Genomic DNA, 23,668 nt, shown 5'->3' with positions numbered 1-23,668 from the left:
AATTAGTAGCCCTAGTAATATGTACAACTACAAGCTTAATCAAACTGTACACCATTTACCATAATGATCCAAAAGAGGCCTTTAAGAAATAAATTCAGTTGAGGACACAAGGGAATGTTTCTGGTAATGTCCTCTCCACCCCCACTCCAGTAGGTCCCAGTCTTGACTGTTTAGAACATTACCTCCTTCTGGTGGGGCTTTCATTTTCTAGCTCATACAGAGCAGGGATGTGCATCTGGCTTTATAAAGTACTCATATTCTCAGTTTCCACTCCAGTATTCTTGCTTGGAAAATCCCATGGACGGAGGAGCCTGGTAGGCTACAGTCCATGGGGTCGCAAAGAGTCGGACACGACTGAGCGACTTCACTTTCACTTTCATACATATATAAGTAGCTCAGACGGTAAAGCGTTTGTCTACAATGCGGGAGACCTGGGTTCGATCCTTGGGTAGGGAAGATTCCCTGGAGAAGGAAATGGCAACCCACTCCAGTACTCTTGCCTGGAAAATTCCATAGACGGAGGAGCATGATGCAGGCTACTGTCCATGGGGTCGCATAGAGTCGGGCACGACTAAGCGACTTCACTTCACTTCATAGTCTCAGTTTAATGAGAGTTTTAATACCCAGCACAAAATAATCTCTAAGATAGAACATTAAATGGAAAAAAGCAGTGTGCATGATAGTATGTATAATATGCTATTTATGCTTAAAATAGTCTTATATATGTTGACAGACATGTATATACTTTATATTGTTGGGGTATCTGGAAGCAAATACTAGAAACAATAGTTGCCTCTGGAGACAGGTATTGTCTGCTGGGAAAAAAGGAGGGAGGAAGACTGGGTTTTTCACTAGATATCCATTCATGCTTTTTGAATTTTGCACAATTTACACATTATTAAAAATATGAAAGAATCTAAATTTAGAAAAGAGGAAAAAAGGATCCAGTGAGGCTACAGAGACTTGATTTTTGCCTCAGCTTTTTTTTTCTCTTTTAAAAGAGACAAAGGTTACATTTGGTTTCTTTGTTTTCTGATGCCTTTTATCCCCCTTCAAAAACAGTCATGTATTAGGCACGAGGTTCCATAAGGTAAAGAAAAACCTCTAAATGAGATGGCAGGGTTATAAAACCAGGCCCAAGCCCTGGAATTTAGAGTAAGGTAAAGACCTTGGTCTCAAAACACCATTTTCTGACAGATTGGACCTACTATTAAAAGAATTTCCAAGTGTTCTGATGTGTTTTCATATAGTACATATGTAAAATACAAAAAGGAGTGCTCTTCATAAGTCACTTGTCCACTGTCCATTTGCAGCTTGAATATAAGAAAAAAGCACAACATGGAGACAAAATTCATATAGCAAAGCACATTTAAATGAGTTCATTTCTCTTATTTCATCTGCTTTAGTATTGCTCAAGGAGACAAAGTAATTATTTATGCTGAATTGCTATCAGGAATTTAAAAAAGAGCAAACAGAGATAGTACTGTATTTAGTGTTTCTTAATGACAAATGAATTATTTCACTAATTATGTAAAAAAAGATTGTATTCTTTTACACAGATTGACACAAGAGAGTACATTTTCTTTGCATCTTAAATGCTGAATAATACTTCTTAGAATGAAATCTCTCCAGAAATAAGTAGTATATTGAAATTATATGGGTTTTGAGTGACTGCGAGACTATAGAGTAAGAATTGATGAAAAGCAGGAAGGAATGTTTGGACACGACGGAAGGCCTCCCTCTGGGTGGTGTAGATAGAGATCACGATCAATTCCTCAAATCAGAGAGGGGCTTTGTGCGACTGGGCCTCAAGTAGTACTAAAGTAGGCACAGACATCCAGAGGTGGGGATACAGGCTGGTGTCCACCTAGCATACTTCAGAAAATTCTATAATGAAGATATATCAGTACAAGTTATTACCTATCCCAAGGCTTTGGTCAACTTAGAGTACAAATGTTAAATACCACAAGCCACATCCCTCGGTCTGAGGATGTCCCCCTGTATGCTAAGTGTGCAAGTATTTGCCCCACGATTCTTGTCCTCCTAGTCACCCCCCTTCAGCCCCTTTCCTATCCCAGGCCCTTCAGGCTGAGACAACTTGAGCCCTGTATTCCAAACTTGGGTTCATGTAGAGGGGATCCATGTAACCACAAGCCTGCGGGTAACCCACGCAAGGAAACCTACTCAGATTGGGTCTAAATAACTTGCATTTTTGCTTGCCTGAATTAGCCAGTAATTGCATGTGGGCAGACTTCGCCAGAAATGGTCTAAATGATCAATTAGAGGGCAAAAAGGAGTTCCTTTCTTTAAAGCTCAAGAGTCCCTGTTGAAGAGCCCTGCTTCCCAAGCCCTGCTCGCATGGGCCTGTGCCCAGCTCTCTGCGGTGCCTGGGTATATTGTACATTTGCCTAACGATAATGAATCAAGGACTTATTTTGTAGGAAAATATAGGGCACTTCCATTACATGCAATCAGGCAAAAAGGCTGCAAAATGTGCCACTCCATTAATTTCAAACAGAATCCTTTCCAAATGTCACCCTGAAACTAGAATAAGGGGTTATTACAAATCTGAAGGAATTAAGAGTAATTTTCATCTGTACAAAGGAGTTGAGGGATACAGCTCCTGCCACACACACACTATTAATTGGGCTAAATTCGATTTGCCAATTTCAGTGTGAACCACTGAGTCCTGACCTAGCCTGCCTGGTGCTGAGATCAGGGGTCCTATCTTCTTGGAGGGCGCAGGTGCACATGCATGCATATACAGACATGCAAACGCAAGTACAGAATGTACAGAGAATGTAACATAATGGGCTAGTTATTAACGAATATGTTCTTCAAAGAAGCAAAACAAATGGCAGCTTCTAGCAAGTCACGTAACCTCTCTGAGCCTCAGTTTCCTTATCTGTAAAAGGGGCTGATAACATCTTTTTCAGTGGGAGTCATGAGTATTCACAAGTTGGAGTAGGTCAGAGCACTTAGCATGGTGCCCAGCCCATAGGTTACACCCATTAAATGGTAACTCTTATCTTTGTTTTCATCTTGTGAGGGTGGGTAGGTGGGTGGATGGGCTCTTGTGCCTAAGCCGGTTCCAGATTACACAGAAGGAAATCTGGACCTGGTACCAGGATGGGACAACCTTCACAGCCATTGTGGGGTCAGCCTCAGAGCCTAGGAGGTCAGGTCAGCCCACTGAGGTCATTTCCTTCCTGATCTCAGTTCCCACTATCTCTGAGAAAAGAGCAGCTGGACTTGGAGGAGAGCACAGAGCAGGAGACAGGAGTAAGCAGGATAAGGCGCTTCCGGGGATGGTCCAGTCTGACCCTCACTCCACGTTCCGGTACTTGGTGAAGAGGTTGTACAACACTCGCAGGGTAGATTTCAGGTCACAGTTGACGATGTCTGCATAGGAAACAAAACAAAAAACACATTTCTTCAGTGGTGCCCAAATTGGCATTGGTTGTCCCCTTCCTCCTGCCACCCACCATGGGTGCCCAGCATGGTCCCAGGGGAGGGGTGTGCTCCTGAAGAGCCACCTCCCTGTCCTGCTAGGACAGAAGAGCAGCCCCACAAGCCAACCAGGGTCAGGTGGGCGTTGAAGGATGGGAGGGCTATGCAGCAAGACTTCAGAGCAGGGGGCAGTGAGGGGCAGAGGTGCTGGGGTGTGGGTGTTGCACCTCTCACTGAAAGACAGCGGGCTCCAGGGCACGCAGCCTTTGCCCTGGAATCAGCATCTCAGGTGCGAGGAACCTGACCTGATTCTGTCCCTGGTCTCACCTGTGTCTGGGGGCCCCTCTGCCTTTACCCTGCACCACAGAGCCAGCTGTGAGTGGTGGAAAGGAGGGGATAGCCTGGGGCTACAGTGGGGGATGAGGTGGTGGCTTACGACTAAGCCACCTCTCCTTTAAGAAGGGAGGGTGGGCCCCTAGATGGCATAGGAGCTCACCTGGCAGGGAATACTGGGTAGACAGGTGTCGTCTGAAAGATTAAGGACAGAGCAAGGTGGCCGGGTTTGAGACTGGGAGCTGGACTCTATTATCAGGAGAATTCCACTGAGGGTACTGAGCTTTCATGCAACCACTTCCTCCCCCCTCACTTCCCCTGTCCCCCCTCTCTGTTCCTCTCTCCACTGGTCACTTTCTCTGGCTGCCTCACTAACCCTCTGCTGACGCTGACTTCTCCACCTTCTCCCCACGAGGCTCTGCTCTGGTCCCTCTGCACTCATGACCCTGCTGGAGAGCCTTCCCTGAAGAACCAGTTTAGAGAAAATGTAAAACAGGAACTCTTTGCCTACTATAGGGCTACATGCTTGTGTGTGCTCTGTCGCTTCAGTTGTGTCCAAGTCTTTGCGACCCTGTGGACTGTAGTCTGCCAGGCTCCTCTGTCCATGGAACTGTCCAGGCAAGAATACTGGAGTAGGTATTGCTATGCCCTCCTCCAGGTGATCTTCCTGACCTGGGATGAAACCCATGTCTCTTGCATCTCCTGCATTGCAGGTGGATTCTTTCCCTACTGAGCCACCTGGGAAGCCCATATAGAGTTACAAACTGTGGTAATTATAAGGAAAAGTTAAAAAAAGAAAAAGGTGAAAGTCTAATGACTATACAAGGCGGGAGAGTTGAGGTTGAGGATTACATAAGTCGAAAAAGGGCAAGTGGAGGGAAATTTCAGGAGCCGGGGTGGCTGTTTCCCTTGAACTGGGTGCTAGTTACAGGTGGCTCGTAGAATATTTCACTAACCCACACTTTTATGTGCCACTCTTTATGTGATATTTTTCATAGTAAAAGTTATTAGAAAAAAAAAAAAAAACCTAACTCTGCAGAACGTCAGATGAAGTAAATGATGTCAGAGAATAGAAAATAATAAATGCTCTAGGATTCAAAAGTGGGAGAGAGGAGGCTGAGCTGCTGTGAGAGAAGGGTTAGGGGACAAGGTCAGGGCTCCCGCAGTGGCCTGGTAAATAGGAACGGGGACCATTCAGGACCAGCAGAGTGGGGAGCGGGGGTTCCAGTGGCTCCAGGTCTTAGCCTGGGAACGCAGGCAGCTGTGGCTACTGCAAGAGTCAGGCGTGCCCAGGCCCCAGCCCCGCAAAGATTAAGACCGACTGGGCCAGAAGCCGAGGGCCCAGGGCTCGGGAATCTCCTGAGGGCTCCCTCAACTCCTGGAAAGCCTCCTGCCTGCTCCTGCCCAGGCCTCGTCTCAGTTGTACACCAATCCTGCTCCACCCTGCGGGGCTCAGACTCTGCTCCAAGCTCTCTTGCTGATAGACCAGGGGCTCAGGGACCAGCCGCTAGACCTGGAGTGCAGCCCCCTTTCTGCTTCCATGTTGGTTCCTGCACAGATCTGAGCCTCTAATTGGGATCCTGACCCGTAGCTGAGACCTGCTACCTCGCCCTGGTCAGGCTGAATCACTTTCTGCCAAATACAGTCCCATGTCCTCTGGGCTAATTCCTGTCCTCCCCTTACTGCTTGATGTTGAGTGTTCCTTAAATTCCACCCAAGTCAAAGATTAGGGAGTTAGCCTAAGGAGGAACTGCTAGAGAGGCAGACAGGGGCAAAGGTGAGCTCAACAAGGGAGTGTGTGAAGGGGCAGGTAAGGTAACACTGTGGCCACTGCCGCTGGTTCCTAACTGGGCTCCTCAAAGCCTCTTGCCCTCTCCTGTCCATTGTACTCACTGCAGTTAGACTACTTGGTTTCTGGGTATGGTTGTGCAAGATGCACACTCCATGGTACATTATTCACATTTGCACAGTGTTACCATAGATAACAACATAACTCTGGTCCTAGGAGGTTTCCCTGGTGGCTGAGGTGGTAAAAAATGTGCCTATAATGCAAGAGACCCGGGTTCGATCCCTGGGTCGGGAAGATCTCCTGGAGTAGGGAATGGCTTCCCACTCCAGTATTCTATGGACAGAGGAGCCTGGTGGGCTATAGTCTGTAGGGTCACAAAGAGTCGGACATGACTGAGTGACTAACAGGAGGTGTGCAGCTCACAGCTTGTATGGTCATACAGCCATGTCACTTAAAGCCCAAAATCCTCATCCATGGTTTCACAGGGCAAAAGCTGACTCCAGCCCACCTCTCCAATCTCATGTCATGCCATGTTCTGCTCATTCACTCTGCACTGACCACACTGGCTTTCTTTTACAACCTCCCAATAGGCTGTCCTCCATTATCTCAGCCTCTGCACACACTGTTAAAACATCTAGATTGTTCTTCCCAAGTAGCTGACTCCTGATCCTCTTGTAGACCTCAGCTCAAAGCACTGCCTCCTTCGTGAAGTCTTTCTGACACGTGGTCTTGGTGAGGGCACCCTGTCTTATGTTCTCAAAACTCTCACACTCTTCCTTCACAGCACTCTCTCCAGTTCTAAATCAATGATTTGTGTGCTTATTTGATGAAATCTGTCTCTGCCTGGACTCTGAGCAATGTGACTGCAGAGAATTGATTGTGTTTTGCTCCAGTGCCTGGCCTGGTACCTGGCATGCACAGACCTCAGACATATTAGTAGGAGATGAATGAATGAACTGATGCTGAAGCTGAAACTCCAGTACTTTGGCCACCTCATGCAAAGAGCTGACTTATTGGAAAAGACCCTGATGCTGGGAAAGATTGAGGGCAGGAGGAGAAGGGGACGACAGAGGATGAGATGGTTGGATGGCATCACTGACTCGATGGACATGGGTTTGGGTGGACTCCGGGAGTTGGAGATGGACAGGGAGGCCTGGTGTGCTGCTGTTCATGGGGTCGCAAAGAGTCAGACATGACTGAGCGACTGAACTGAACTGAAATGAATGAATAATTGCCCAGTGTCCTGGAAGCCAAGAAAGAAAATTCCAGAAAGAGGGGATGACTAGTAGAGCCATATGCTCCCAAGAAGGTAAGAGCTGGAAAGAGTCTCAGGGGACATGGTCCTACTGGTGGCTTGGGAGAGAGCATGGCCACGTGTAGGTGGAGGCAAAGTGTTCACAGCAGTATGAGCAGTGGGCGTGGGTGCAAAGGAGGGACTTGGGAGCCTGATGAAGGACAGACACGGATGGAGATGAGAGGATTTGTTTTTCTCTTTTAAAAACAGGTGAGTTCTAAGGTTGCTTGAGAAAGAAAATGGCCAATATGGGAAAAGGTTTCAAAATGTCCATTTAACCTAATTAATTTTAGTTCTTCTTTTATTGAAATAAGTTGGTTTACAATATTACATTCGTTTCAGGTGTACAACACAGTGATTCAACATTTTCATAGATATACTCCATTTAAAGTCACTAAAAACAATGGCTATATCTTCCTGTGCTGTATAGTATACCCTTGTTGCTTATTTATTTTATACATAGTAGTTTGTATCCGAGAATCCCCTACCGCTATCTTGTTCCTCCCTCCTTCCCTTTCCCTCCTGGTAACCACTAGTTTGTTCTCATATCTGCGAGTCTCTGTTTTGTTGTATTCATTCATTTGTTTTTTAGATTCTACATATAAGGGAGATCATATAGTATTTGTCTGTTTTTAGCTTATTTCACTAAGCATAATATTCTGTAGGTCCATCCATGTTGCCGAATGTCACAGTTTCTTAATCCACTGATTTGCTGAGGAGCACCTGAGTTGCTTCTACATCTTGGCTGTTGTAAATAGAGCTGCTATGAACATCAGGTGCATGTATCTTTTTGAATTAGAGATTTCATCTTTTCTAGTTACATACCCAGCAGTGGAATTGCTAGATCATATTGTAGTTCAACTTATAGTTTTTAAGGAAGCTCCATACTATTTTTCATCAGTTCAGTCACTCAGTCATATCCGACTCTTTGAGACCCCATAGACTGCAGCACGCCAGGCTTCCCTGTCCATCACCAACCCTGGAAGCTTTCTCAAACTCATGTCCGTTGAGTCGGTGATGTCATCCAACCATCTCATCCTCTGTCGTCCCCTTCTCCTCCTGCCTTCAATCTTTCCCAACATCAAGGTCTTTTCCAATGAGTCAGCTCTTTGCATCAAGTGGTCAAAGTATTGGAGTTTCAGCTTCAGCATCAGTCCTTCCAATAAATATTCAGGACTGATTTCATTTAGGATTGACTTGTTGGATCTCCTTGCAGTCCAAGGGACTCTCAAAGAGTCTTCTCCAACACCACAGTTCAAAAACATCAATTCTTCAGTGCTCAGCTTTCTTTATAGTCCAACTCACATTCATACATGACTACTGGAAAAACCATAGCTTTGACTAGACAGACCTTTGTTGGCAATGTCTCTGCTTTTTAATATGCTCTCTAGGTTGGTCGTAGATTTTCTTCCAAGGAGCAAGCATCTTTTAATTTCATGGCTGCAGTCACCATCTGCAGTGATTTTGGAGCCCCCCCAAATAAAGTGCTTACTTCAGCAGCACATATACTATTTTCCATAGTGGCTTCAATAATTTATATTCCTACCAGCAGTGTAGGAGGGTTCCCTTTTCATCCTCTCCAGCATTTACTATTTGCAGATATTTTCCTGACAGCCATTCTGAGAGGTGTGAGGTGCTATCTCACTGTCATTCTGATTTGCATTTCTCAGATTAGAGATGCTGAGCATCTTTTCATGTGCTTGTTTCCCATCTGTATATCTTCGTTTAAAAATGTCTGTTCAGGTCTTCTGCTCATCTTTTAATCAGGTAGTTTGACTTTTTTCTATTGAGTTGTATGAGCTACTTACATACTTTGGATGGTGGTTTAGTCACTCAGTTGTGTCTGACACTCTGTAACCCCATGGACTGTAGCCTGCCAGGCTCATCTGTCCATGGATTTTCCAGGCAAGAATACTGGAGTGGGTTGCCATTTCCTTCTTCAGGGGAACTTCACAACCCAGGGATTGAACCCAGGTCTCCTGCATTGCAGGCAGATTCTTTACTAGCTGATCTGCCAGGGGATCCTCTAGTAACCACTTATTGATAATACAATTTGAAAATATTTTCTCCCATTCAGTAGGTTTTTTTTGTTTGTTTTGTTTTATTTTATCAATGTTTCTTTTGATGTGCAAGCTTTTAAATTTAAGTTCCATTTATTTGTTTTTGCTTTTGTTTCTTTCCTGTTAGGAGAGAGATCTACGAAAATCTGCTACAATTTGTCAAAGAATATCAAAGAATATTTGGCCTGTGTTCTGCTGTAGGAGTTTTATGGTTTCAGGTTGTAAATTTAGGTCTTTAATCCACTTTGAGTTTGTTTTTGTATACAATATGAACAAATGTTCTAATTTCTTTCTTTTACATGTAGCTGTCCAGTTTTCCCAGTACAAGTCATTGAAGAGACTGTCTTTCCTCCATTGTATATTCTTGCCTCCCTTGTTGTAGATAAACTGAGCACAAGTGTGTGGGTTTATTTCTGGGCTCTCTATTCTGTTCCATTGATGTATATGTCATTTTTATTACTGTGGCTTTGCAATGTAAAGTTATAGCAAATGATTCCCCCAGCTTTGCTCTTTATTCTCAAGATTACCTTGGCAATGTGGGGTGTTCTGTGGTTACATATAAATTTTAGGATTATTTTTTCTAGTTCTGTGAAAAATGTCATGAGTATTTTGGAAGAGATTATGTTAAATCTGTAATCGCTTTGAGTGGTATGGACATCTTAACTATTAATTCTTCCAATCCATGAACATGGAATATCTTTCCATTTCTTTGTATCATCTTCAATTTGCTTCATAAGTGTTTCATGGTTTTCAGATTATAGAACTTTCACTTCCTACAACTTTACTGACTTCATTTATTAGTTCTAGTAGTTTTTTGGTGGAGACTTCAGGGTTTTCAAAATATAGTATCGTGACTTTGTAGATGTCACCTTTGTAGTTTTTCTTCCTGTCCAGTTGGATACTTTTTATTCCTCTTTTCTGACTGCTATGGCTAGGACTTCCAACACTGTGTTAACTACAAGTGATGAAAATGGGCATCCTTGTCCTATTCCGGATTTTAGAGAAAAAGCTTTAGAGTATAGAGTTAACTGTGGGTTTATCATGTTGTTCAGTTGCTCAGTTGTGTGTGACTCTTTGCAACCCCATGAACTGCAGCATGCCAGGCTTTTTTATCCTTCACTATCTCCCAGAGTTTGCTCAAACTCATGTCCATTGAGTCGATGATGCCATCCAGCCATCTCATCCTCTGTCGTTCCCTTCTCCTCCTGCCTTCAGGTCCTTCCCAGCATCAGGTCTTTTCCAATGAATCCACTCTCTTCATCAGGTGGCCAAAGTATTGGACCTTCAGCTTCAGTATAAGTCCTTCCAATGAATATTCAGGGTTGATTTCCTTTAGCATTGACGGCTTTGATCTCCTTGTTGTCCAGGGAACTCTCAACAGTCTTCTCCAGCACCACAGTTCAAAAGCATCAATTCTTTGGCACTCAGCTTTTTGTATGGTCCAACTCTCACATGCATACAGAACTACCGGAAAAACTATACTTTTGACTAGATGAACCTTTGTTGGCAAAGTGATATCTCTGCTTTTTATATGCTATTTTTGTCATAGTTTTTCTTCCAAGGAGCAAGCATCTATTAATTTCCTGGCTGCAGTCACTGTCTCTAGTGATTCTGGAGCCCAAGAAAATAAAGTCCATCACTGTTTCCATTGTTTCCCCATCTGTTTGCCATGATGTGATGGGAATGGACGTCATGATCTTAGTTTTTTGAATGCTGAGTTTTAGGCCAGCTTTTTCACTCACCTCTTTCACCTTCATCAAGAGGCTCTTTAGTTCCTCTTCACATTTGGTCATTAGGGTGGTATAATCTGTATATATGAGGTTATTGATATTTCTCCTGGAAATCTTGATTCCAGCTTGTGATTCATCCAGCCCAGCATTTCTCATGATGTACTCTGCATGTAAGTTAAATAAGCAGGGTGACAATGTATAGCCTTGACATACTCCTTTCCCAATTTGGAACCAGTCCATTGTTCCATGTCTGGTTCTAACTGTGGCTTCTTGACCTGTGTACAGGTTTCTCAGGAAGCAGGTAAGGTGGTCTGGTATTCCCATCTCTTTCAGAATTTTCCACAGTTTGTTGTGATCCACACAGTCAAAGGCTTTAGCGTAGTCAATGAAGCAGAAGTAGATGTTTTTCTGGAATTCTCTTGCTTTTTCTATGACCCAACAGATGTTGGCAATTTGATCTCTGGTTCCTTTGCCTTTTCTAAATCCATGTTGTACATGTGGAAGTTCTCCGTCACATACTGCTGAAGCCTAGTTTGAAGGATTTGCTGAAGCCTAGTTTGAGGGATTTTGAGCATTACCTTCCTAGCATGTGAAATGAGAGGATAATTGTGCAGCAGTTTGAACATTCTTTGGCATTGCCCTTCTTTGCAATTGGAATTAAAACCAGCCTCTTCCAATCCTGTGGCCACTGCTGAGTTTTCCAAATTTGCTGGTATATTGAGTGCAGCACTTTCACAGCATCATCTTTTAGGATTTGAAATAGTTCAACTGGAATTCCATCACCTCCACTAGCTTTGTTCATAGTTATGCTTTCTAAGGCCCACTTGACTTCATACTCCAGGATGTCTGGCTCTAGGTGAGTGACCACACCACTGTGGTTATCCAGGCCATTAAGACCTTTTTCGTACAGTTCTGTGTATTTTTGCCACCTCTTCTTACTCTCTTCTGCTTCTGTTAGGTCCTTACTGTTTCTGTCCTTTATCATGCCCATCTTTGCATGAAATGTTCCCTTGTTATCTCTAATTTTCTTAAAGAGATCTCTAGTTTTTCCTGTTCTATTGTTTTCCTCCATTTCTTTACATTGTTCAATTAGAAAGACTTTCTTATCTTAAATCACCTTTATTGTATCAAGATATGTTCCTTCTATACCAACTTTGAGAATTTTTTTTTTATCATGAATGGATGTTGAATTTTGTCAAATACCTTTTGTGTCTACTGAGATGATCATATCATTTGTATCCTTCCTTTTTATAATATGATGTAGCACATTTGATTTAGGGATACTGAACCATCCTTGCATTCCTGGGATAAGTCCCATTTAATTTTGGGATTTTTATATTGTTGAATTAGGGTAATATTTTTGTCATGAATTTTTACTTATATTTATCATAGATATTGGCCTGTAATTTTTTATTTTTTGTAGTATCTTTGCCTGATTTTGGTATCTGGGTAATGATGACCTTGTAGAATGAATTTATGAATGTTCTCCTCTCTCCAGTGTTTTTTAACAGTTGAGAAGGATGATATTAGTTCTTGGTGCGATACAGTAGGACCTTGTTCTTTATCCACTCTCTATATAATAGCTTACCTCTGCTAACTCGAACCTACCACTTCATCTCTTCCCCAACCCCCTCTACCTTGGCAACCACAAGTTTGTTCTCTGTCTATGAGTCTGTTTATGTTTTGTAGATACATTCATTTGTGTCATATTTTAGATTCCACATATAAGTGATTACATATGGTATTTATTCTTCTTTTTTCTGACTTCAGTTAGTATGATAATCTCTAGTTGTGCCTGTGTTGCTGCCAAGGGAATAATTTCCTTCCATTTTCTGGCTGAGTGGTATTCCATTGTGTATTAATATATGTATGGATTCTTCATTCATTCATCTGTCAATGGACATTTAGGTTATTTCCATGTCTTGGCTATTATGAAGAGTGCTGCTGTGAACACAGGGGTGCATGTATCTTTTTGGATTGTAGTTTTGTCCAGAAATATTCTGAGGAGTGTGATTGCTGGGTCGTACGGTAATTCTATTTTTTGTTCTCTGAGGAACCTCCATACTGTTTCCCATAGGGGCTGTACCAACTTACGTTCCCACCAAAGTGTGGGAGAGTTCCCTTTTCTCCACATCCTCTCCAGCATTTGTTATTTGTAGAGTTTTAAAAATAATTGTATTTACTTATTCATTCATTAATTTTGGCTGTGGTGGGTCTTGTTGCTGTGCAGGCCTTTTCTCTAGTTGTGGCGAGCGGGGACCGCTCTCTAGTCGTGGTGCACAGGCTTCTCGCTGTGGTGGCTCCTCTTGTTGCAGAGCACAGGCTCTGGGCACGCAAGCTTCAGCAGGGCATTATGGGCTCAGCAGTTGCAGATCCAGGGCTCTAGAGCACAGGCTCATGAGTTGCGGTGCATGGACTTAGTCACTCTGGGGCACATGGGATCTTCCCAGATCAGGGATTGAACATGTGTCTTCTGCATTAGCAGGTGGATTCCTGACCACTGACTGAGCCACCAGGGAAGCCCCGGTAGAGTTTTTAATGATGACCATTCTGACTGGTGTGAAGTGGTACCTCATTGTAGTTTTAACTCGCATTTCTCTAGTCATTAGCAAGACTGAGCATCTTTCCATGTATCTTGACCATTTTTATTTCTTCTTTGGAGAAAGATCTATTTAGGTCTTCTACCCATTTTTGGATTGCGTTGTTTTTTGTTGTTGTTCTTGAGCTGTATGAGCTGCTGTGTATTTTGGAAATTACATGCCTTTGTCAGTCACATCACTTGCAAATATTTTCTCTCAGTTTGTACATTGTCTTTTTAAAAATGGTCTCCTTTTCTATGCAAAAGCTTGTAAGTTGTTTATTTTTGTTTTTATTTCTATTGCCTTGGGATACTGACCTAAGAAAACACTGGTACAATTTAAGTCAGAGTATGTTGTGCCTATGATCTCTCTAGGAATTTTATGGTGTCATGTTTTATGTTTAAATCTTTAAGCCATTTTGAGTTTGTGTATGGTGAGAAGATGTGTTCTAACTTCACTGAGTTATATGCAGCCCTTCAACTTTCCCAACACTATTTGTTAAAGAGACTGTCTTATTCCCATTGTATATCTTCGCTTCCTTTATCAAAAATAAAGTTACTGGAGGTGTTTGGGTTTATTTCTGGGCTCTCTGTTCTGTCCCATTGATCCATATGGCTGTTTCTGTGCCAGTACCACACTGTCTTCAATTACTGAAACTTTGTAGTAACCAAAAGTCTAGGAGGATTATGCCTTCTGCTTTGTTCTTTTTCTTCAGGATTGTTTTGGCAATTATGGATCTTTATACATTTTAGGATTATTTGTTCTGGTTCTTTGAAATATGTCATGAGTGACAGCATTGTATTAAATCTGGAGATTTCTTTGGGTTGTGTGGAGAAGGAAATGGCAACCCACTCCAGTATCCTTGCCTAGAGAATTCTATGGACAGAGGAGCCTGGTGGGCTACAGTCCATGGGGTTGCAAAGAGTTGGTCATGACCGAGCAACTAAACACACACACTTGGGTTGTATGGCCATTTTAACAATATAAATTCTTCCAATCCAAAGGCATGGGATATCTCTCCACTTCTTTGAATCATCTTCAATTTCCTTTATTAATGTTTTATAGTTAGTGTATAAGTCTTCCATTTCTTTTGTCAGGTTTATTTCTAAGTATTTCTATGAAAGTTATTTTTTATTTTTATTTGTTTTTAATTATTATTATTTTTTTTACAATATTGTATTGGTTTTGCCATACATCAACATGCATCCGCCACGGCTGCTGCTTCTAGAATATTTATCTTAAATTGTATTTATTTGTTTTTGGCTGTGCTGGATCTTCACTGTTGTGTGCGGGCTTTCTCTGCTTGTGGCGAGCAGGGGCTACTCTCTAGTTGCGGAGCATGGGCTTCTTAGGGTGTTGGCTTCTCTTGTTGTGCAGCATGGACTCTAGGGCTCTCGGACTTCAGTAGTTGTTTCACATGGGCTCAGCTGCCCTATGGCATGTGGAATCTTCCTGAACTAGGGATCGAGCCTGTGTCCTTTGCATTGGCAGGTGGATTCCCAACCACTGGGCCACTATGAAAGTCTGGTGCTGTTTTTTACATTCCCTTTCTGATATTTCATTGTTAGTGTAAATAAATGCAATTGCTTTTTGTACGTTAATCTAATATCCTGCTACCTTGCTGAATTTACCAGTTCTAGTAGTTTTTGTGTGTAGTCTTTAGGGTTTTCTATATATATAGAATCATGACATCTGCATGTAATGACAATTTTACCTCTTCCTTCCCATTTGGATAACTTTTCTTTCTTTTTCTCATCTGATTGCTGTGGTTGGTAGGACTTCCAATACTATGTTGATTAAAAGAGGTGAAAGTGTATGTCCTTGTTCCAGATTTTAGCAGGAAGACTTTTAGCTTTTCATTATTGAGTATTATATTGGCTATAGATTTGTCATGAATAGCTTTTATTATGTTGAGATATGATCCCTCTATACCCACATTGGTAGGAGTTTTTAACATGAATGGATGTTGAATATTATCATATGCTTCTTTGGCATCTATTGAGATGATCATGTGGTTTTTGTCTTTTCTTTTGTATGGGGTGTATCACATTGATCTGCATACACTGAAGCATGCTTGTGTACTTGGAATGAATCCACTTGGTTGTGGTCTATGATCTTTTTCATGTGCTGTTGGATTCAGTTTGCTAATGTTTTGATGAGAATTTTTACATCTCTATTCATCAAAGATATAAGCCTGTGGTAGTATCTTTTTTGGTAGTATCTTCATCTGGTATTGGTATCAGGGTGATGGTGGCTTCAGAGAATGTCTTTGGGAGTGTTCCCCCCTCTTCAGTTTTTTGGAGGAGTTTGAGAAGGATTGGTATAAGTTCTCCTTTGTTTGGTAGAATTGCCTGTGAGGCCATCTGGTCCTGGACTTTTACTTGTATGGAGTTTTAAAATGACAGATTCTGTTTCATCTCTGGACTTTCCTGGTGGCTCAGTGGTAAAGAATCCACCTGCCAGCGTGGAAGACACAGGTTTGATCCCTGGGCCGGGAAGATATTCTAGAGAAGGAAATGGCAACCCACTCCTGTATTCTTGCCTGGAAAATCTCATATACATAGGAACCTGGTGGGCTATAATCCATGGCATCACAAAAGAGTAGGACATGACTTAGCAACTAAACAACAAAAATTTCACCTCGAGTGATAGGTCAGTTCAAACTGTCTTTTTGATTCAATTTTTGTGGGCTTTATATTTCTAGAAATTTGTCCATTTCTTTTAGGTTGTCAAATTTGTTTGCATATAATTGTCTCCAGTGAATCAGTTATACATATTGCTGTTGTTCTGCCGCTCCGTTGTGTACGACTCTTTGTGATCTCCTGAGTGGCAGCACGCCAGGCTTGCCTATCCTTCACTATCTTCCAGAGATTAAATCAAACCCATCTCCATTGAGTCAATGATGCCATCCAACCATCCCATCACCCCCTTCTCCTTTTGCCCTCAATTTTTTCCAGAATCAGGGTCTTTTCCAGTGAATCTGCTCTTTGCATCAGGTGGCCAAAGTATTGGAGCTTCAGCAGCAGTCCTGCCAATGAATATTCAGGACTGATGTCCTTTAGGATTGACTGGTTTGATCTCCTTGCTCTCCAGGGGACTCTCAAGAGTCTTCTTCAACACTACAGTTTGAAAGTATCAGTTCATCGGTGCTCAGCCTTCTTTATGGTCCAACTCTCACATCTGTACACAACTACTGGAAAAACCACAGCTTTGACTAGATGAACTTTTGTTGGCAAACTGATGTCTCTGCTTTTTAATATGCTGTCTAGGTTTGTCATTGCTTTTCTTCTAAGGAGCAAATGTCTTTTAATTTCGTGGCTACCGTCACTGTCCACAGTGATTTTGGAGCCTAAGAAAATAGTCTGTCACTGTTTCCACTTTTTCCCTATCTATTTGCCATGAAGTGATAGGACTGGATGCCATGGTCTTAGTTTTTGAATGCTGAGTTTTAGGCCAGCTTTTTCACTCTTCTAACTTCATTAAAAGGCTCTTTAGTTCCTCTTCACTTTCTGCCATTAAAGTAGTATCATCTGCATATCTGAAGTTGTTGTTATTTCTACCGGCAATCTTGATTCCAGCTTGTGATTCATCCAACCCAGCATTTTTCATGATGTACTCTGTGTATAAGTTAAATAAGCAGGATGACAATATATAGCCTTGATGTACTCCTTTCCTGATTTGGAACCAGTCTGTTGTTCTGCCTCCAGTTTTAACTGTTGCTTCTTGACCTGCATACAGGTTTCTCAGGAGGTAGGTAAGGTGGTCTGGTTCCCATCTCTTTAAGAATTTTCCAGTTTGTTGTGATCCACATGGTCAAAGGCTTTAGTGTAGTCAATGAAGCTGAAGTAGATGTTTTTCTGTAATTCTCTTGCTTTTTCTGTGATCCAACAGGTGTTGGCAATTTGATCTCTGGTTCTTCTGCTTTTTCTAAAACCATCTTGTACATGTGGAAGTTTTCAGTTCATATACTGTTGAAGCCTAGCTTCAAGAATTTTGAGCATTACCTTGCTAGCATGTGAAGTAAGTGCAATTGTGTGGTAGTTTGAACATTCTTTCGCATTGCTGTTCTTTGGGATTGGAATGAAAACTGACCTTTTCCAGTCCTGTGACCACTGTTGAATTTTCCAAATTTGTTGGTATATGGAGTGCAGCACTTTAACAGCATCATCTTTTAGGATTTGAAATAATTCACCTGGAATTCCATCACCTCCACTAGCTTTGTGCATACTAATGCTTCCTAAGGCCCACTTGACTTTGGACTCCAAGATATCTGGCTCTAGGTGAGTGATTAAACCATTGTGGTTATCTGAGTCATTAACAACTTTTTTGTATAGTTCTTCTATATATTCTTGACACTTCTTAATCTCTTCTGCTTCTGTTAGGTCTATACTGTTTCTGTCTTTTATCATGCCCCTTTGCATGAAATGTTCCCTTGATACCTCTAATTTTCTTAAAGAAATCTCCAGTTTTTCAGATTCTGTTGTTTTCCTTTATTTCTTTACATTGTTCACTTTCTTATCCCTCCTTGCTATTCTTTGCAATTCTGCATTCAGATGAGTATATCTTTCCTTATCTCCTTTGCCTCTCGCTTGTCTTCTTTTCTCAGCTATTTGTAAAGCCTCCTCAGACAATTATTTTGCCTTGTTGCATTTCTTTTTGGGGGATGGTTTTGATCACTGCCTTCTGTACAATGTTATGAACCTCCATCCATCGTTCTCCAGGCACTCTATCAGGTCTAATCCCTTGAATCTATTTGTCACTTCCACTGTATAATCATAAAAGGGATTTGATTTAGGTCATATCTTAATGGCCTAGTGGTTTTCCCTACTTTCTTCAATTAAGGCTGAATTTTGCAATAAGGAGTTCATGATCTGAGCCATAGTCCGCTCCTGGTCTTGTTTTTGCTACTGTATAGCGTCTTTCCATCTTTGGTGGCAAAAAATACCATCAACCTGAATTTGGTCTTGACCATCTGATGATGTCCATGTGCAGAGTAATCTTTTGTGTTGTTGGAAGAGGGTGTTTGCTATGACCAGTGCATTCTTTTGGCAAAACTCCGTTAGCCTTTGCCCTGCTTCATTTTGTACTCCAAGGCCAAACTTGCCTGTTACTCCAGGCTTGACTTTCTACTTTTGCATTCCAGTCCCGTTTGATGAAAAAGACATCTTTTTTTTTTTATTTTTTAAACTTTACATAATTGTATTAGTTTTGCCAAATATCAAAATGTATACCTGTGTGGCGGGTATATTTTGATGTGGCGGATTCATTTTGATATTTGACATCTTTTTTTTTTGGTGTTAGTTCTAGAAGGTCTTGTAGGTCTTCATAGAACTGTTCAACATATACATATATCCACTCTTTTAAAAATTCTTTTCCCATGTAGGTCATTATAGGGTATTGAGTAGAAGTCCCTGTTCTATACAGTGGGTCCTTATTAGTTATCTCTTTTATATAGTTAGTGTGTATATAATATAATAATTAAGATTATATGTGTATAATCCCAGTTTCCCAAATTATGTCTCCACCCCTTCCTCCCCCCTACCATAACCATAAATTTGTTTTCTACATCTGTGACTATTTCTGGGTTGTAAATAGGTTCGTTTGTAACATTTTTTAGATTCCACATATAAGTTATATTGTATGATGTTTTTCTCTGACTTACTTCACTCAGTAGACAATCTCTAGGTCCATGAGTTTTAGTGCAAATGACATTATTTCACTGTTTTTTTTATGGCTGAATAATATTCCATGTATATATGTGCTATATATTCTTTATCTATTCCTCTGTTGATGGACATTTAGGTTGCTTCCGTGTCCTGGCTATTGTATATTATGCTGCAATGAATATAAGGGTGTATGTATCTTTCTCAATTACGGTTTTCTCCAGATATATGCACAGGAGTGGGACTGCAGGATCATGCTGCTGCTGCTGCTGCTAAGTCACTTCAGTTGTGTCCGGCTCTGTGCGACCCCATAGACGGCAGCCCACCAGGCTCCCCCGTCCCTGGGATTCTCCAGGCAAGAACACTGGAGTGGGTTGCCATTTCCTTCTCCGATGCATGAAAGTGGAAAGTGAAAGTGAAGTCACTCAGTCGGGTCTGACTCTTAGCGACCCCATGGACTGCAGCCTACCAGGCTCCTCCATCCATGGGATTTTCTAGGCAAGAGTACTGGAGTGGGGTGCCATTGCCTTCTCCAGCAGGATCATATGGTAGTTCTATTTTTAGTTTTTTAAGGAACCTCCATACTGTAATCCATAGTGGCTGTTCCAATTTACATTCCTACCAACAATGTATGAGGGTTCCCTCTCTCCACAGCCTTTCTGATGGGTTCTTTTTTATATTTTAGTTCCTTATTAAAATCTCACTGTATTAATCTATTCTTTTCCCTAATACAGTTTGCATTCTTATTACTAATGCTTTGAACTCTTTACCAAGTAAATTACTTCCACTTCATTGTTTCTTTTCCAGGGTTTTCTCTTGTTCTTTCAATTGAAATAAATTCCTGTATCTTGTCATCTTGATTAACTTGCTCTGTCACTATGAGATTAGGTGAAACAGTTACTGACTCCATGGATGTCCTTGTGTGGAAGTGACTCTATACAGTCTGCATGTGTCCAGTGGCTTTGGTGGGAGAGCTGGATCTGACATGAGCATGGGTCACATCTTTCCCCACGGTGTTCTGGCAGGTGTCACGTTGGTAGGAGGTGGGGCTGGAGATGGAGGGGCTACATGTAGAGCTAGGTGTGAGCTGGGCCATCTGCTTTGCTCAGTGGCTGATATCACCCTATTGGGAGAGAGGTCCAGTCTCAAGTTGCTGAAGCAGAAGCTCTAAGGTAGGATCTGAACTGGCTCTGTTCCCCATAAGTGTGTGATCTCCCCCTCCCATCACCATCTCCCTAGAGCAGAGCAGGATTGGGCTGGACTGGGTCACAGAGGCGGTCTGTGTGTGGGCTGTGGCAGTCCCAGCCTAGTTAGGGTCTTAGACCACTTCTGATGTGCTGTCTCCATAAGCACCAGTAGAAGTTTCCCCTGCCCCTTTCAGAGGCTGTTCCATGTCCAAACCAGCTCCATCCCTCAAAATTGAGCATTCCCCTCGGCTGCAGCAGCCCTTGTCCTAGTGTGGAGCAGCATTATGGAGCAAGTGGGGCTGGAGTAGTACTCAGCTCAGGCTGGGGCAGTTACGGCAAACCAGCCAGGGTCCCCTGCTGTTTCAATTGGCTTCCTCTGCCTAGTTTTGAGAGCTAGCAAGCATGGTCCTCATGAGAAGAGTCTAGGTTTCATATAGCCCTCCTATTTGTCCTACTGATTTTCAAACCTAAGGGGACTCATCCACCTGGTGTCAGATTCCAGGGCCAGGGTGCCCAGTATGTGGCTCAGACTGCCCCCTCCCCAGGGAGGATCTCTGTCCATGTGATTCCCCCTCCTCATCTGCGTCCCCTCCCAGGAGCAGAGGTCTCTGATCACTTCCCTCCCTTTCCTACCCAATTCTGTGCAGATCTTTTACATAGCGTTGGTTGTACAAGAGTCTTTCTGCCAGTCTCCAGTTAGTTTTCAGTGAAAATTATTCCACATGTAGATATATTTTTGATGTGCTCATGAAGGATGTGCGCTCTGCATCCTTCTACTCTGTCATATTGATACGTCTCCTCTGTTTTAATGTCCTCTAAAATTTGAAGTGTATCTTCACTACAATGGGTTAATGATCTGCTTAAAGCTATTTAATGTCTTGGAATCAGTTTTCTCACTGGTAAGATTGGGTTTCGTGAACATATGAGAGAGAGAGAGAGAGAGAGAGAGAGAGAGAGAGAGAAGTTGCTCAGTCATGTCTGACTCTGTGACCCCCATGGACTGTAGCTTACCAGACTCCTCTGTCCATGGGATTTTTCAGGCAAGAGTACTGAAATGGGTTGCCATTTCCTTCTTCAGGGTATCTTCCTGACCCAGGGATCAAACCCGTGTCTCCCGCACTGAAGGCAGATGCTTTACCGTCTGAGCCACCAGAGAAGCCTTGTGAACATATGAAGGGCTCCCTAAATGGTAGTTTCCTTTCAACTTTCCCATCTTTGCCTAGTAATAGAGCTTAACGGATAGCTGTTAAGTCTCCATTGCACAACTCCAGGGGGTACCATTCACATAAAGTAAGCCCTGCTCCTTGGGAAATCTGAGTTCATTCTTTCTGTAGGTCATTACCACTAGGTGGGCCTGGTGACGTGGGGGACTACAAGCAGAGACACTACTTATTGTGTGTTCTTAGCAAGAAAGCCAAGGGCCACACAGGTAGTTCCTGGTAGGCCAGTAGGTGGGCCCTCTCAGCTAGGAAAGGAGCTTTGGATTCCTAGGAATGATCTATGACTCCCTGCAATATAAACACAGACTCTTTAAAACCTTGGGCTAATAAATTGTATTAATAGCAAGTCAGTACTGCTCTGATCTCTTCTTTGTGCTGGTCCAGAGTCCCTGTCTGGGAGCAGACAGGACGGTAAGGCTCCTGGATAGACAGCCAGAGCAGAAGCTGTCTGGTCAAGGCCAAGGAAGAGACAAGTCAGACTCAAGGCCATGCCCTCCATGGACCCACTTGGGCCACCCCAGCCTCCCTCATCCCAGTCTGAGGTCCCTTCTCTGATGCCTTCCTACCTCCATCTTTGAGTTCCCTGACCAAGGTGGGAGGAAATCCGGTGGCTCAGTGCCACCAACTGGTGGGGGCTGGAATGAATGGGGTGGTCACAATCCCCCTACTCAGGGTGAGCCCAGCCTCCATGCCATCTCCAATGGATGGAACTCATATGCAGTCTTTGCCTTGCTCTCCTGTTTCCATCCTTTGGTATGGGTTATTTTGGCAGTGATTTGCTACCCTGTCTAGTGATTTAGCCATAAGCTTTACATTAATTTTTTAAATATGCCAAGCATCCAGAAAAGTACATGCTATACACGCACACACAGAGTTTTAAACAGTTGTATGAAAACCCTCATGTAACCACAATTCATGTCCAAGGTAGACTATTGCCAGTACCCTAGAAGCACCCCCTTCCTCTCTGCATCCAGGTTCGCAGTCACCCTGCAAAGGTAGCCACTATCCCCACTTCTATCATGATTACTCTTGATACATAGGATGTAAGATTACATTCCACCAGCAACATATGAACCCTTAAACATCAAATTGTAGTTTTGCCTATTTTTATACTTCGTAATATACAGATTTATACTACACATTATTTTGTGATTTTTTTTTACTCAAAATTGTTTATAGGATTCATCCTTTAAACAATTTCATTGATGTATATTTTATGGTTTTGTTGAGGTATAACTAACTATGCTCTGTTGTCTTTCAAGAAAATTTCTCAATTTCTTGACTACTTCTGGTGAGTTTTCAGTGCCTTGAAATGGCTGCTTTTGATCATTTTGTCCAGTTTTACACTTGCTTTTTTGGCAGAGGATAATCACTGACCTCTTCATGCTTCAGCAACTAGAAGTCTGTCTCGTGATTTCTCACTTCATTCCTTTCTATTGTTGCCATTGTGCACTAATCCATGGTCTGAGTGTACTTCAGTGTATTTAGCTTGCTTACTGCGGATGCACATGCCAGTGTAGTCTATTATGGATATTCTTAGACCAGTGGCCTGGTATATGGACCTGCGTACTTAGGAGTGGAATTGTTAGTCATAGGGTATATTAGTTTTCTATTGCTGCTTTAACATATTATCCTATATCTGGTGGCTTAAAAAAATCCAAATTTATCATCTTACAATTCTAAAGGTCAGAATCTAAAATGGGTGTCACTGGGATAAAATCGAGGTGTCAGCAGGGCTGTGTTCACCTCTGGAGATTCTCAGGGAGAATCTGTTTTCTTGCTTTTTCTAACCCTCTAGGGGCTGCCTGCATGCTTTGGCTTATGGCCTCCTTTCGTCTTCAAAGTCAGCGATGGCTGGTGGAGTCTTTCTCATGTTGCATCCCTCTGGTTATCCTGGATCATTTGGGGGGTTCCAATGAGGATCCAGCTGAAGATCCTCAACTTACATCTGCAAAGTCTCTTTTAGCATGTAAGGTAATAACAGGTCCCAGGGATTAGGATGTGGACATTTTGAATCATACATTTACATTTGTACGATAAATCTTTAAAAAAAATGATTTATTTTTGGCTGCTCTGGGACTTAGTTGCTGTGGGTGCTCTTTTATTTTAGTTGAGGCAGGCTACTCTCTAGTTGTGGTGCTCAGGCTTATCATCGTGGTGACTTCTCTTGTAGTAGAGTATGGGCTTCAGTACTTGTGGCTTGTGGGCTCCAGAGCGCACAGACTTAGTTGCTCCGCAGCCCATGGGATCTTCCTGGATCAAGGATCAAACCCACGTCTGCTGCATTGGCAGTCAGATTCTTACCCACTGTGCCATGGAAGCGCCTATGGTAAAATCTTAAATGTATTACATAGGACAAATAG

General features: G+C 42.4%; 1 protein-coding gene across 3 annotated transcripts in view; it reads right to left on the bottom strand.

Annotated features, from left to right (window-relative positions):
* Positions 1-1,350: 1,350 nt before the first annotated feature.
* PARVA (parvin alpha) overlaps positions 1,351-23,668 on the bottom strand; it is a 180,572-nt gene continuing 158,254 nt past the window's right edge. For all 3 annotated transcript variants that reach the window (XM_006055220.4, XM_025266660.3, XM_025266659.3), the window contains one exon: positions 1,351-3,402. In XM_006055220.4, coding sequence (XP_006055282.3) covers positions 3,326-3,402 — 77 coding nt within the window. In that variant the 3' untranslated portion in view covers positions 1,351-3,325. The remainder of the gene's footprint in view (positions 3,403-23,668) is intronic.

The sequence above is a fragment of the Bubalus bubalis genome, chromosome 16 (genome assembly GCF_019923935.1).
Source record: "Bubalus bubalis isolate 160015118507 breed Murrah chromosome 16, NDDB_SH_1, whole genome shotgun sequence".
NCBI classification, from domain to species: domain Eukaryota; kingdom Metazoa; phylum Chordata; class Mammalia; order Artiodactyla; family Bovidae; genus Bubalus; species Bubalus bubalis.
This window is presented reverse-complemented; position numbering and strand designations above follow the sequence as displayed.